Here is a 16,500-nt window from a genome sequence, read left to right as displayed (position 1 = left end):
TCTCTGAATCTTTTGATGATGTTATGCACTGTAGATGATGAGATTTGCAAAGCCTTTGCAATTTGACGTTGAGGAACATTGTTTTTAAAGTTTTCCACAATTTTTTTACGCAGTCTTTCACAGATTGGAGAGCCTCTGCCCATCTTTACTTCTGAGAGACTCTGCTTCTCTAAGACAAAGCTTTTATAGCTAATCATGTTACAGACCTGATATCAATTAACTTAATTAATCACTAGATGTTCTCCCAGCTGAATCTTTTCAAAACTGCTTGCTTTTTTAGCCATTTGTTGCCCCCGTGCCAACTTTTTTGAGACCTGTAGCAGGCATTAAATTTTAAATGAGCTAATTAAGTGGATAAAAGTGTAAAATTTCTCAGTTTAAACATTTGCTACGTTATCTATGTTCTATTGTGAATAAAATATTGGCTCATGTGATTTGAAATTCCTTTAGTTTTCATTTTATTAAAATTTTAAAAACGTCCCAACTTTTCCGGAATTCGGGTTGTACTAATTACTACAATACAGGACAACAAGCTTTTCCAAAGCCACTTTTTAATGCGCCGTACGTTAGCATGTTCATGATATGAAGCGATAATGATTTTTAATTGAAAAAATCAACACAGTCCAAGCAGGATTATTGTCATAAATCGTAAACAGGCACACATCAACTAGATAAACTAAACTATAAACTAAAATAAAAAATATTCCATTGAAACCATTTTTTATCAATAACTCGAAAACAATGATAAATGTTAAGGCTGATCTTTTTTGTACAGACATAAAACAATAACATTTAAGTAAAATTATTTTCTGATGAACATACAAAACATTCTTTACATACAATCCTCATATACAGAAAATGAAGCAAATCAGCACACTATGCATATACAAACAATTTACAAACAAAATAAACTCATTCTGGAATTTGAATATAAGCAAGAACAAAAAAAAAAGACCATTGTAATGACGATGAAATACTATTGCCATTCAGTTATGATTAAATTTGTATGACATCATTACTACTACAGTATGTGAATCATGCCTCTAAGAATCCTGGGATACGCAAGAGAATGATCGACAAATCAAAATCAATTCTTTGAAAATGTCTGGCTTTTAACTATGCATTTGCATTTGAAACCCAAACATCTTTTCTTTGAAACATTATTCATGATAAATACACAAATATATAGCTATTTAGTTTTTAATAGCATTTGTAAGGAAAATAGAGAGTCCTAATATTATCTAAATAAAGAGCCATATGCTGCTAGTTTTATTCTGGAAGTATGCAAGGCAACAGTGCGTTGTGTAATTACTGTTAGTCTCTTACACGCGTACACACAGTATGTCATTACACACCACAAATTATTCAAATGTTATTCGTGATGTTTCAATACCACACTGTAATTTTGCTTTTTGCAGTTGCTCTGATTGGACTGAAAACGATTAATTATACAGACACAAGTGGAATATGATCAAAGTTTGTGAAATTATAATCCAGCCAACACTACCAGTTAAAGATTTTGAATAATTTGGATATTTTTTTAACGTTATTGAGTGTTTTTAAGTCTCTTATGCTCACCAGTGTTGCATATATTTGATTAAAAGAAAATACTGTAAGTACGATTACAATTTAAAATAACTCCATTTTGAATATATTTTAACATGTAATTTATTCCTGTGAATTTTCAGCAGCCATTACTCCAGTCTTCAGTGTCACATCAAGAAATCATCTGATTTTTTTTAAAATAACTTTCTGAAATCATTCTAATATGCTGATTTGGTGCTCGGATATTAATAATGTTTCTTATTATTATCAATGTTGAAAATAATTATTGCTGTTGTGGATTATTGTATATGTTTGTGGAAACATTTGTACACTTATTTCAGGATTCCTTGATTAATAGAATTGAAATATGAATCTTTTGTAATATTATAAAAGTCTTTACTATCACTTTTGAATAACTGAATGCATCCATGCTGAATAAAAGTATTAATTTCTTTTCTTTTAATCTACTTTATCTCAAAGTTTTGTTTAGTAGTGTATCTTGGTTGCCACAAAAAGTTATAAAAAATAGTTAAGCAGCACAATTGTTCAACCTGGTTAATGTTAAGAAATGTTTCTTGAGCAGAAAATCTGAATGATCTCTGAAGGATCACGTGACACTGAAGACTGGAGCAATGATGCTGAAAATTCAGCTTACATCACAGGAATGAATTACATTTTAAAATAGAAAACAATTGTAAAACTGTAATAATATTTGACAATCTTACTGTTTTTACTATTTTTGTTTAAATAAATGCAGCCTTGATGAGCATAAAAGACTTTATTACATAGTTATTCCAAACATTTGACAAATCATTTATTAGTCAACTGTAAAATACGAACAGGTCGAGGAGGGAATCCTAAAGCTTGGAGACATGAGATATCGCTGTCTGCTCTCTTGGCTGCATCTCTATAACATATCCCTAACAAAAGGTTCATAAAAGTGTTGAGATAGTGTTCTAATAGCATCCTAGAAGTCAGATGGGGCTCGGATGTGTCCAAAAGCTGGCGGCGCATGCATGGTCCACACATGCAGCACATAGGAGCAGAGTTTCAGCTTAGGTAGTAGATCACTCACCAATGCATTCTGATGTCTCAGTATTTCCACAGTGTAGTGTGGAGGTTTGGCAAAGGCATCCCATAAACAGTGTTTATAAGCTGTGGTCTTCTTAGAAGGTTATCCGACATTAGTAACAAATACAAAAAGATGTGGAAACCAAGGAGGAAGAATACCATTACATTACATTAAGTGCAAGATTTGGACACATACAATGACTTTGATTCTCTTTGCGTCTTAGATCAGAGTCTGTCTGATATCATTGCAGGTAGCGGTACACTTTAAAGCAGTGGTTCCCAGAATCAGCCACCACAACATGGCCATCTGAGGTCAGCGCGAGACCCTGCGGCCCGTATAGAGGGTCTGCCGCCGTATTGATGTAGGACAGGAACGATCCACTTCCGTCAAACACCTGAGAATAAGAATGATTTACATTTTAGAATTTTCTTGATTGCATTTATTTAATTCATTCATATATATATATATATATATATATATATATATATATATATTCATATATTCATATATGTATATATACACATATATGTATATATACACACACAGACACATAATATAATATATATAATATATATATAATATTATATATTAGATTTTTCCTTTTGAAAGATATTCATACTTCTGTTCAGCAAGAATTCATTAAAGTCAATTGACCGTAAAGACATAATGTGACAAAAGATTAGTCTGTTTATAATAAAACACTGTTCTTTTGTAATTTCTATACATCAAATAATCCGAAAAGGTTTTTAAGACAATTATACAGATTATTTTCAGACAGAAAGTACTGTTCTCAAAGTTAAGGTATTGGAGACTGACTTTGATTACATACTAGCTAAATGTCTCTTTCTAGATAGGGAGCAGTTTATAGTGACTAACTTTTGTGTTTGTCAAAGTTAACACCAGACTTCACAAGGACTCATTACCTGTATCCGACTGTTTCCCCAGTCTGCCACAATAATGTTCCCATTGACATCCACGGCAACCCCTGTGGGAGCATTGAACTGCCCGTTCCCTTCACCATTTGAGCCAAATTTCATCAAGAATTCTCCATCTGCATTAAACACCTATTAGGAGAGTTTAGAATAATAATATCATATGAACTTTAGAAAGATTACAGAATATTATACATAAAAAAATACACTCTAGTTTTCCTGTAACACCATGGAAATATTTGTGATGACATAATTAGCTTACCTTAACAGAGTGGTTATGAAAGTCTGTGATGATTATTTCATTGTTGTTGTTGACTGCTGCAAAGTGTGGGCCTACACGGAAAGGAAGGTCTAGGTTTAATTCATTCAGGATCAATGAATGATTCATATACTTAATATCACTGGCATCTGTATGTTACAATGCAGTCCTTCATCAGATGCTATAGACCTGTACCTACCTGCAAACTGTCTGTCACCGTTTCCTCTGCTGCCAAACTTAGTGACGAGTTTCCCGCTGGGCTGGAAGATGAAAACCGTACAGGCCTTGTTGTCCACAACGATAACATGACCGTTCTGATCCACAGATACACCTTTTGGACCCATCAGCCTTCCTGAGCCCAGCTTAGCCTTCGGAAAAAAACAGAAAGAATTCGTAATGATGCCATTGCGCACTGAAAATTGCTCCCGAGTAGCCTACTAGCTAAACATAACTAACCTTGTATTTGCCCTCACTGGAGAAGATGCTAACCCACTTATTGTCATAGTCAGCGATGATGATGTCCCCGTTTGGATGCACAGCTACTCCAGTGGGCCGTTGCAGCTGTCCCGGTAAACGGCCACGCACTCCGAACCGGCTCTGAAACTCTCCTGTACTTGAAAATATCTGATCAACAAAGGATTGGGTTCAGTTATCAGATTCTGCATGAAGATATTCCGTACACACATGACGGGGGTTTCTTACCTGCACGCACTGATTGTTACTGTCTGCAATTAAGATTTTTCCTTCAGAACAAGCTGCTACACCTTGGAGGTTAGTGAACTCTCCTTTATTCCTCCCTTTTGTTCCTAGAAAACAAACAGATGTCGTATAAAAGAGATGAAGACATAAGAACATCTGAAGTACTTTGCGAAGTTGCATAGTTTGGCTGTGAACTTTTTTTTGGTTTTTATTTAAGGTCATGTAATTTAAAGATGTTCTTCTGGATTTATTCTGGGTTATTTATGTTTTAACGGCGGTACAAATATGCATGTTAACATACATTTCCATGTTAGTCTAGGCTTGTTTATGGTAGTTATACAACTTTTCAAAAGTTTGGATCAGTAAGATTAAAAAAAAAAAAACAAGTATTAATACTTTCATTTAAATGTAAAAAACATATAATGTTCAATATATGTCCCTTAAAAAAAACTGTTGTTCATTGAACTTTCTACACATCAAAGAAAGTATAAATACATGTTGCTTAAGCACCATATTAGAATGATTTCTGAAGGATCATGTGACACTGAAGACTGGAGTAATTATGCTAAAAATTCAGCTTTGCATCACAGAAATAAATGATAATTTAAAGTATAATAAATTTAAAAACAATTATTTTAAATTGTAATAATATATCACAATATTATATTTTTTTCTGTATTTTTGATCAAATAAATGCAGGCTTGATGAGCAGAAGAAACTTCTTTCAAAAACATTAAAAATAGTAATGTTTCCAAATTTTTGGTCTGTACTGTATATATATATAAAACCTTTCAAAATTTCAGTTAGTTGCGACATTTCTCATTTTCATTCCGAGTTTAATGTAGTACTAAAACAACTGAAATTAAATCGACTTAAACTAATAAATTTAAAAAGACATATTTAACTAAAGTTTAAGTGAAAAAAAAGACCAAATTGGTACCAAAAACTATATCAATGATACTAATATGACTGATTTGGGGCTAGTCTAGATGGAAATGAGGATGTTGGCCTTTTCAACAGGGAGAAAAGCAGCTCATGATTTATTAAAGCATTATCCATTAATATCCATTAGTCTTTCACTGCATGTACCTATTCTAAAAATGAGGTCATCCTCAATCGGGTTCACTCTCTTTTTCGGGGTGCTGAACAAGCTTCCTGCCCGTCGGACGCCTTTCTGCCGGCTTCTGCTCCCCGGGGACTTTGCGCTCCGTTTCCGCGCCCCACCATCGCTGGAACCCGTGGATGTAGCATTGGCTGCGGTGGTGGTGGGTGGAGAATCATCCGGAGAGCAGGTCACCTTTAACTGGAAGGGGCTTCCTCTAATATGCTGATCATAAAGTCTAAGCGCTAGACTAAAATTTCCCTCTTTCTTCACCGTGTATTGGAATTCATACGTTCCGTTTTTATGGTCCACGATTTCGCCGTCTGCAACGCTGCCATCCGGCGTGCAGACTTCAGCTGAGATGATGGCGTTACCCGTCTTACACAGTCCTCCAGACTTGTCTCTTGTGGTTATGATGACAGTTGCCAGCTGGCCCACGATGCACTGTTCCAGACCCTCCCCTGTCGCCTCGGTCTGACTGGCCACGGCATTGGTGGTGACGATAGTCCCCAGGTTGTGGATGGACTTGCGAAGTCCTTCGATCTCCATCATGAGATCCAGCTGGTCGTTCTCCTCAGGCTGAAGAGGAAGGCCCTGACTGGCCAGGTCACTGAGTCTCTCTCCTACGTCTTTATGGGTCTGCAGGATGGCAGCCTTGTTTTCCCTGTCCAGGGCTTCACCGGTCAGACTGCAGTTATAGTTGATGGCAGCTTCCTCCTGCAGAAGAGTGTCCAACTGAGCCTGCAAAACCTTTAGGATACACAACAGAAAGCATGAGCAATGTCTCAAAAGATTAGCAGCTTAATTCAAATTTCTAAGTTTTATATCTATTTCATTGATTTTTATTCAATTAACATGCTAATATATTTTTTGAAATGTTAATTTAATAAATATACATGTAAATATACCGTAAATAGTTTTTTTTTTTTTTTTTTAGGAATTTTTTACTTTTATCATCAGAGAAACCTGGGAAAAAAGATTATTTCTATAATAATAAGAAATAAGAAAACAATTATAATAATAATAAATAAAAAAAATCTGCATATAACAAGTTTAAATAGAAAACAATTTATCACAATATTACAATTTTTGTAATATTGTGATACTGTATTTTTGATCAAATCCTTGTCGGGGTTATTATCATTAACTAAAACTGAAACCAAAACAAATTGTTTAGTTCAGATTCATTGTTTCAATTTAAATTGATAACTGGAAAATAAGCATTAATTGATGTAAAATGATATATTTAAAAAAACTTTAACTTATTTTATTACAGCTAGATGCCAAAGCAAAGGCTTTCATTTTTGTTTCATTTAGGTTGTACAAAAGTACAATAAAAAAGAAAAGAAAAAAAATCAATACAAACTGATAAAAATGACAAAACACTAATTAAACTTATTAAAATTAAAACAAAAATATAAAATAAAATCTAATTCAAAATATTAACAAAAGCTATAATATATTGATGATAATCAAATAGCACTGAGACTAAATGAGCATAAGAGAAGTATTTCAAAAAAAATAAGAAGTACAGTATAATATATAATTGAGTATACACGGAATACAAGTAAATATATTTAGTAAATGTATTAAATACCAAAAAGTATGCATATTTAATCTAAATAAAAACAGACTAATTTGTACTTGCCACATATTTTTGTGAGGCATGTATTTTATTTATAGTAACATGCTGTTAGTTTAGCAACACGCAAACAATTGTGAGTTGAATCTTCTGTGCACATACTGTACCTTCTGCTTCAGTCCAGAAGTGACTTCCAGCTCCATGAGCAGGACGCTCTTGCGTGTATCGAGGGTTTTGTGCAGCTCACTGAAGGAGGAGTGGATGTCTTCCTCTATGGAGCTCCGCTGAGAGTTCAACTGCTGCAGAATGTCTCTCAAACTCTGAACTGCCTCTCTTATCTGAGGAAGCCTGTGAGTTAGTTAAATAGATCCATTAAACATCCATTCATCTGTCTATTCATCCATCTACCATTACTGAAGACATAAACACTAAATCATTAAGGAGATCGATTTTATTCTTAGTCTGAAGCCCACATGTATATTTGTGGAATTGATTTAAATATGGTAAAATGTGTGTCAAAATTAATGTTGAAAAGGATGTGTGGGCCTTGTTGTTTGTAAGCCTATTTATTTTACAGTACTGAGAATGACATGATGGGCATCATGGGAGCACCTGTTCTTGGCTGAATCCACTCTGTCCTGTAATGCCGCTAGCTGTTGGTCCACAATATTTTCCAGTGAATCAGTGGGGTGCTCAGCATGTTCTCCATTCATACAGTCCTCACATACGCAATTCTCACAGGCCAAACAGTACAACACAGACACCTGAATACAGCACAGAAAAATAACACCGAAATTTTAAAAAATGTACAAAACATGTCAATAGATTTTGTAATTTAGATTTTCTATTACTGTATATATTTTATTAAATTTATTTATATTAAAATCATTCTGAAAAAGTTAAAATAGTTTCTGAAAATGATTAAAAACACAATTTTTCAAAAGCTAATTTTCCCTCTCTCTTTTTTCTGTTCTGTTAAATTTCTATAAAAAATTATCTTCTAAATCTTTCTTTGTATATTGTTTTCTAAATGTATTAATTATAATTCTTGTCTATTTTTTTTTCCTAAAACCATTTCTATTAAAATTCCTCATTATGTAAAGTAAAATCTGAACCTACTACACAAACGCAAATGGATTATATGAATGAAATTCGTACATACTACATTCACCATATTGTCATTATCATGTGACCTACCCATGTCAGTTGCACTGATTCACAAATCCTCTCCCGTGGCCTTATAGATTTCATAATCTGGTATGTTTTTTAACCTAATGTGAATTCAGACATACCAATTTTGTTGTACTGTTTCCTACACAGTAGGAAAGCATTCATCCCCCCCCCCCCCCCCCAGTATATTATAATACTGTACAAACACAGTGGAGGCTTCTTTTTGAACAATTTCAATATGATATTGCTTAAATAAGGCTATTTCATGTTCTCAGAGTATCTGAATTGGTATTGGTTGTTGAAAAATACCATATGAGCTACATGCTACATGTCATGATATAATATAATCTAATATAATATAATATAATATAATATACATTACATTACATTTACATTTATTCATTTAGCAGATGCTTTTATCCAAAGCGACTTACAGATGAGGACAGTGGAAGCAATCAAAAACAACAAAAAGAGCAATGATATATAAGTGCTATAACAAGTCTCAGATAGGTTAACACAGTACATGTAGCATGGGATTTTAAATAATAAAAAAATAAAATAAAATAACCGATAGAATAAAAAAAGAATAGAGCAAGCTAGTGTTAGAGATCTTTTCACATACACACACACACACACATATAATATAATATAATATATAATATATAATAATAATATATTATAATATATAATATAATATAATACACATATAATATAATATAATATAATATAATATAATATAATATAATATAATATAATATAATATAATATAATATAATATAATATAATATACCTGATGTAATATGATATGATATAATTTTAAAAACCATTATACAAATTGTGAGAAATACTTTCGGTCTTTAACTCACAATGCAGAGTTTATCAGTCAATAAGTTTAAATGAGTTTATAAGTCAAATTTGCGAATCACAATTGTGACTTTATAACTCATAATTGTTACTTTATAACTCGCAATTGTGAGTTTATATCACGCAATTCTGAGGATAATATAATTTAATATAATACAATTTTTTTTTTAAATTATACAAATTGTGAGAAATACTTTCTGTAGGAACAGTCATCCTATGTATGGAAGCCCGTTTACGCTACAGAGTAGAAAATAAGGTAATTGCAATTGCAATCTTCCAATTTTGACTTTTCTTTCTCATAACTGCATGATACAAACTCGCAATTCCGAGTTTGTATCTCACAATTGAGACTTTATATCTCACAGTTCTGACTTTATAGCTCATAATTGCGAGTTCATATCTCACAATTCTGACAAAAAAAGACTGAATTCTGAGATAAAAATTTGCATTAACCTTTTATTATTTTTTATTCAGTGGCAGAAACGGGCTTCCATATAAATGTTCCCTAACCTTTTAACTTCATTTTATATTCAACTTATGATATTTATAGAGGAACCAGCTGAGATCAGGGTACACTTGTTTTTCTGGGACAGAAAGCTTATGCTCATGGGAGCTTAACACCCATCTGTGCAATCATTTTAGTGTGTTTTGAAATAGGTCTCACTTTTCCTTTGTGTTGAGAGCAAATGAGCGCTGTTCCCTTGCCAGGCAGAGCCTCTAGTACAGTACATTCCTCACTGCTGCTGTCAGGAGAAGCCTGCTGCGCCTCCATGCGGTTGGAAGATGTAACTGCACCCACAATACAAGGATGTAGAAAGCACAAACCTAAAACAGGATTAAACGATATGCGACATCCTCAACTAAGAGTTTTAAATTAATAGTTCATTATTTTTGAGGAAAGTAGTTTGACGATTATTCATTTAAACTTTAAAAGCAACTGTGTGTTGTTTTCTTTGTTTTTGCGACTTTGAAGACCCTATAGCTTTTTGTGGAATTTCATACCAAACTTACATACTCCCAGAACAGACAGTTTTGGGGGGAGTGTGAGAAAGAAACAGAAATCATTCTCCTTAGAGGTCAGTGTAGAATTAAAGTTTAAAGGCAAAAACGTACATACAGTTGCTTTAACTTTCATAAGTGTGATTTAATTTCATATTTTAAGCTAGATTTCACAATTACCTTTCATATTTTTTACTCTGTTGTGGAAACGGGCTTCCATAGTGAAGCCTATGCCAAAAAAGGTGGAGAAACAGTACTGAACATCTAAGACTGATATTAATTTCTAAAAATCATGCCAAAATATGTTCTATAAGTTTTCTAGTGGCTCTATACCAATATAGACATAAAATAATATATATAATATTAATATCTGCAAAGGCACAGGAAAATGTTGCTAATATTAAGTACACACCACAAAGGAAAAAGGGGAAACCAATGTGCCATTTTGCAGTACTGGAAATATTTTCCATAAACAATACAGCATAAAAGCCACAAAGTTAGTGGAAGTCAGGTTAAGTATTTAACTTAAGCATATAACAGATGAAGAAATCTGGTCTAATGTAGAGTGAAGACTTGTGTTTCTTCACCTAAAGTGTTTCTCACCTTAGAGAGATGTAGCTCAGGAGTTGTGCATATAAATGTGTGCTTTCTTATATAACACAGAGATATTAAGGGAAGAAGGTGTATTTGATCCACTGGAGACACAAACAGACCACAGGCTGCAGGGGCCAATCACAGTCTCCCCTCATTTGACACTGGGCCCTACAGAAAGAAAGAGGAATCAGAGATGAAAACACACACACACACACACACACAAAAACCCTGCAGAATGTAGAAAATCAGGAAAAACTGATACACAACCATGTATCTGTATGTGTCTAAAAGCAGATGGTATTGCCATGATATCATGGTGAATTAATTTATATGGAACATGAATGGGAGTTAAAAATAATCTCACTGGGTTACACCAAATTCACAGAGACCTACAGGTTACTATGGTAACCTATGTTGGCAATTCACACGTGCTGCAGTCACATGAACATTTCCTCATTCTGCAATTAATGTTCTGAAAGCATATTATTAATGAGCAAAGTCTCATAGCTGTAGTATTTCTGGACACATTTCAACAGGATGCTTTTTATGTCTTCATCTGATAAGAAATATTTCTTGAGAATCAAATCAGTATATTAGAATTATTTCTGAATGATTGTGTGACATTGACGACTGGAGTAATGATGTTGAAAATTGAGCTTCGACATCACAGGAATAAATACGATTTCAAAATACATTTCAACAGAAAATGGTTATTTTAAATTGTAATACTTTTTCACAATATTACGGTTTAACTGTATTTTTGATAAAATAAATACAGCCTGGTGAGAATAAGAAAATTCTTTCAAAAGCATAAACGAACTTTTGAACAGTAGTTCATTATACCACAATCCACCACAAAATATGAGCACAGTGTTAAAAAGGTGTGTGAAGTTCACTTTGTTTACTGCCACTTTGCTGTTATCAAGTCCAGCTGCTGAGTTAAATACGCAAGTTTTAATATACTAAAATGCTACTCTTTACCACATTAACTTAATTAATAATTTACAGAAGGCTGTAATATTTTAACCCAGACACAGGGCAGAGAACAAACACACAAGTCCTATTTTTTTTTTAGGTTTACCACGACCTTTGGTACTTATTTTAGATGCGTATTTTCGCAACAGATGGCGTCTCTCTTTCTTCAGTCGAAAAGAAATTAAGGTTTTTGAGGAAAACATTCCAGGATTTTTCTCCATATAGTGGGCTTCAGTGGGGATCAGTAAATTTAAAGTCCAAATTGCAGTTTCAGTGAAGCTTCAAAGGGCTCTACACGATCCCAGCCAAGGGGTTTTATCTAGCGAAACAATCAGTCATTTTCTAGAAAAATACTATTAATATACTTTTTTACCACAAAAGCTCATCTTGCACTGGCTTGACTTCACGCATTACTTAGTCACGTTAGAAAGGTCATGCGTTATGTAGGTGGGAATACTGTTTATGAAGTGAATATGCAAAGAAAGTCCAATGCCCTTAACACAAAAAAAGGTAAAACAACGATGTCGGACGATTTTGAAGTTGGATGTGAAAATGAGATGAAGTTTTTGACCTACCTTCCTTTTTGAACACAGACGAAGAACTAACCATGCGTGAAGACGCACATGTGCATTGCAGAGATGAGCATTTGTGGTTAAAAAGTATATACTTTTTTTTTTTTTTAAATGAACAATGGTTTTGCTAGAGAAGACCCTTGTCCCTCAGCTGGGAGAGCTCTTTGAAGCTGCATTGAAACTGCAATTTGGACCTTCAACCTGCTGATCCCCACTGAAGTCCTTTATATGGAGAAAAATCCTGGAATGTTTTCCTCAAAAAAACTTAAATTTCTTTGCCACTGAAAGAAGAGAGACATGAACATTTTGGATGACTAGTACATTTTCAGGAAATTTTCATTCTGGAAGTGAACTAATCCTTTAACAGCTTCCATTCATTCCCACTGTAAACACAGACAGTGGATTTTGTGAAAACAGAAAGCTTGTAACTACAAGCACTCATATTCAAAGGAAGTAATATGTTGCGATAGAACCCCACACAATCACTATAAAATTGATTCAAAATGCACAACTAATCATGAATACTGATAAAGTAAGTTAGGGAATTTAAACTTGGATGGGAATGAGGTCAGAGGGGAATTGAATCGGATGAAAAGATGATGTAATACAAGGAAATGGAATATCGAGCTGCCATATATCATTACTCTTCAGACAATGCCATTTCTATCACAACAAGCTCTCAGTGTTAAAACCAGAGCCCCTCTTTCCATCTCAGAGATCATAATGACAAAGGACAAGGAACATTTACCATAAGGATCCTGGCAAAGGCAAGCAAGCGATTTTGTGAAGGACTATTTAGAGTTACTGAAGCAGAATCTCCCCAGGGTAAAACCATTCATGCATTCTGGAGAGAAGATCCAAAAGCACCCGACAGTTTTCCTGTCAGCTCGCAGAAAGAAAAGGACATGTCATTCTCATTGTGGCACAAGCACTAACCTGTCATAACCACGAACTTTCATCTTTCATCTATAAATTAAAAGAAAATAAAAAGAAATTTTTGGTATAAAATTGGGCCTCAAAAATATTGGTCAGTGAATATAGGTGCTAAACTTTCAGATAACGTAGTCGACCTCTGAATGCTTTAAAAATACTATCAAGCTAACCAGTTAGCAAACTAGCTATTTAGTCTACTAACCATTTTGTTATCTTAACTTTGATAAGTCAGTTAGCTTAGCATACTGCTAACTTATTAACTTGCAAGCCTAAAATACTGCTAGCTGATTAGCCTGGTAGCTTTGCCATTGCTACAAAACAATAAGCTATTTTGATTATAACTGGGAAACTTTTTGTCAGCAAAACAACTAAAAATATTTCTTTTTTTAGTACGTATGTTTTTAAAAATTATTTATTTTATTATTTTTTTCCAGTTTAATGACTGAGTAACTATTAGCTTTTCATCATCTCTTTTCATAATTCTAATTACAGTTATTGAAATCTTGGCCTGGATTAAAATGTATATGACAAACAACAAACTTTTATTTGAAGTCAAGATGAAAAAGTAAATTGAAATTGACTGGGTTGTTTGCTCGTGCCAGTTTACACGTCATTATAGAAGAGATGTTGTTATGAGGGGGAGGGAGAGTTAATGTTTTTTAATTAAAGATTACAAGGGTAACAGATTAAGACAAAAGATTGTGAATGAAAAAAAAAAGTCACAAGGCTCTCTTATGGTATTTAAATACAATTCCAATACTGCAGCCTGGTCTGGAAGCACTTTGAAAACAAATGACCTAGAATTAGGAAAACACCTGGAAGTATAATTAAGAAACATCCAATTCACTCTCAGTTTGCTTTCATCTTAAGATGGTAAAGGTAGGAAGAGGTCCACCACTATACTTTGTTATTGATTTGCTGGTGGGTTGATTCACTTAGATGAAACATCCTGAAAAAGGAGGATAATTTACATGAACTACTGTGGTAGGAGGCAGGAAACTGGTTCACTGCAGTAAGTCTTAAAGAACAATGTAGGAAAGCCATCGGTTCTTATGTGGCCATATATATATATAAAAGGGAATGCCAGATGCCTTCAGACAGATGATGAAGGTGCCCAAATGTTGAAATGTGTTCTCTGATACATGCTTTGTGTCCTGGTTCTGCCAAACAGCACTGAGGGTGCCAAAGAAGACTATGAACAAAAACCAGTCTCTGACAAGAAGACTGTAAATTTTAAGAAATGGTTCCTACTCTTGGAAAAGAGAGAAGTGATGCAATCAGCCTGGCAGACATGAAGAGCATGCACTTCCATCACACGGTTAAAACCCTGGTCTGTGATTCCGCAATAACATTAAACAATAAATTAAAATATCTGTCTATATATCCATCTATCTATCTATCTATCTATATATATATATATATATATATATATATATATATATATATATATATATATATATATAGTTTATCTAAAATTCTGCATACAAATTAGATTTGTGCCTTTAATGCTTTAAAAAAAATCCTCAGTGTTCCCTAATTATGTAAAGTGCTTCCATTTTCAATTACTTATTGGTACTTTACTTTTCCAAGAGACAGAAGCCTTTTTTTTTTACACATACAAAACTAATTAATTTGTATACACATTATATTTCACAGCATATCATTATTTTATATTTTGAATAAATATATTCTAATATATTTTTATGGCATATTTATAACGTGTATTTCTGTATACCTACTGTATTTTTCTAAGCAAGTATGCTGTTACAAAATACTATGTGTTACAGATTTTAAAGCAAATTTCAGTGCAATGCAAACGTCTGATTTCCGTTTTTTTATGTCAAATTGATTGCATTTAGGCCAAGGAGCACAGCATATTGACATCATGCTAAATACATTAGAAGCTGCCAGCAAAAAATATATAAGTGTATGTGAAAGCCTGACACATGAAATCAACAGAATATTAGATTAGGTGCAGAGCCGAAGAAAAAAAATAGCAGTTTTGCTACACACGAGGCCTATCAGAAAGATGCAACATCATTCTAACAAAATACCTGATACTGTATGATTGCATGAGTCACATGCAGTCTTCAATAGAACAGTGTAGTTTAAGTTCGGGCTTCACGCATCAAACGCACCAGAACCAATAGATGTAAAGCAACATGCCAGCGAACGCAACAGTGCTATCTTCAATCACAGTGTATATGTCAGCATCCATCTCCTCTCCTCCTCCTCCTCTTCCACCCCACCCCCGTTCTTGCTTCCCATGGAAACATGGTGCGTTGGTGTATCGCAGATGCTGCTGAATAATTCCCCGACTGTAAAACAACCACCCTCCCTTTCTGTGCTGTTCTCTATGTGTCTGTCTGTATGTTGGGTCTTACCTTTCCTCCATAGCTGCGTAGCTTCAGATGCATCAGCGTTACATGAGCTTCTCCCCTTACTCATTATCAGCCTGAGACCCATTTCCCGTAGAGGAGGGGTGGGGGCTGTTTTGCACAGTCTCTTTTCGTTTCTGTTCACTTCCCCGTCTCTGCACTACAGCGACATATTCAACTAACACCAGCTTGCCGTAGGGGAGGAGCCAGGCGCAGGCTGCCGCTCAGTAGCCAATCACAGGACAGGAATCACTGACTGACCGAAGCATATAATCTCCGTGCTCTACCTTTAATTTTTTTCTCTCTTTTTTCTCTCTGTGTCTGCCTCCTATCACAGCAAAAATACGAATAACCCTCTGGTATATTTAGAACCGAAAACAAAGTTTATTATATTATTATTTTTTACTTTTAATTATTTAATGCAAAGAATGTATTATGTGTTTCAATTAAATGTATTCTTTAACATTTTGTATCTTCAGGGGATTTTATGGTACAAGACAATATTTACCTATAAATTATAGAATTTTTTTATACAATATATATATATTAGATTAATTTGATTTAAGTATTATGAATGGTAATTCAGACATGTACATTTTATTTTATTTTTTGACAGAATATGTTTTGGCAGTTGCAATCTTGCTGACAATGTCTTGGATGAATACATTAGATTGTGTGTCCCCAGTCAAACCAAAGAGAACATTGAGGGACTTTTGAATGCTGCCCAAGTTGGAAAATATGAGTGGAACAGCCTGGTACTCTCACTGAACACATCTCAGTGTCATTACAACTGCTGGACAATGCAGCTATACAAAAAAAAAAAA

General features: G+C 34.0%; 1 protein-coding gene across 4 annotated transcripts; it reads right to left on the bottom strand.

The window, feature by feature from the left end:
• Window positions 1–534: 534 nt before the first annotated feature.
• On the bottom strand, window positions 535–15,840 carry trim2b (tripartite motif containing 2b). 4 transcript variants are annotated; one of them, XM_059553646.1, is made up of 13 exons: window positions 15,683–15,840; window positions 10,828–10,986; window positions 10,405–10,452; window positions 9,890–10,050; window positions 7,804–7,955; window positions 7,359–7,539; window positions 5,597–6,359; window positions 4,511–4,614; window positions 4,265–4,432; window positions 4,008–4,176; window positions 3,812–3,882; window positions 3,541–3,681; window positions 535–3,011 (listed from the first exon to the last, which is right to left on the bottom strand). In XM_059553646.1, the coding sequence occupies exons 3-13, from the start codon at window positions 10,442–10,444 to the stop codon at window positions 2,859–2,861; spliced, it is 2,103 nt and encodes a 700-aa protein (XP_059409629.1). In that variant the 5' UTR covers window positions 10,445–10,452; window positions 10,828–10,986; window positions 15,683–15,840; the 3' UTR covers window positions 535–2,858. The 4 variants fall into 4 exon arrangements, with proteins under 4 accessions (XP_059409629.1, XP_059409631.1, XP_059409632.1 ...); XM_059553648.1 differs by lacking the exon at window positions 15,683–15,840 and adding an exon at window positions 15,353–15,506; XM_059553649.1 differs by lacking the exon at window positions 10,405–10,452.
• Between the last annotated feature and the right edge of the window lie 660 nt (window positions 15,841–16,500).

This window comes from Carassius carassius, chromosome 7, assembly GCF_963082965.1.
Source record: "Carassius carassius chromosome 7, fCarCar2.1, whole genome shotgun sequence".
In the NCBI taxonomy this organism is placed as follows: Eukaryota; Metazoa; Chordata; class Actinopteri; order Cypriniformes; family Cyprinidae; genus Carassius; species Carassius carassius.
Note: the sequence above shows the minus strand (reverse complement) of the source record. Positions and strands in the feature narration are given on the sequence as shown.

What these genes read in the sequence shown, in the direction of transcription:
- trim2b (XM_059553646.1), bottom strand. Translation starts at nt 10,444, where the DNA reads ATGGAAGCCCGTTTCCACAACAGAGTAAAAAATATGAAAG. An exon ending in CTTCTGGACTGAAGCAGAAG is followed by an intron (nt 6,360 to 7,358) that starts GTACAGTATGTG and finishes TGTATCCTAAAG; the next exon opens with GTTTTGCAGGCTCAGTTGGA. An exon ending in GTAACAATCAGTGCGTGCAG is followed by an intron (nt 4,433 to 4,510) that starts GTAAGAAACCCC and finishes TTTGTTGATCAG; the next exon opens with ATATTTTCAAGTACAGGAGA.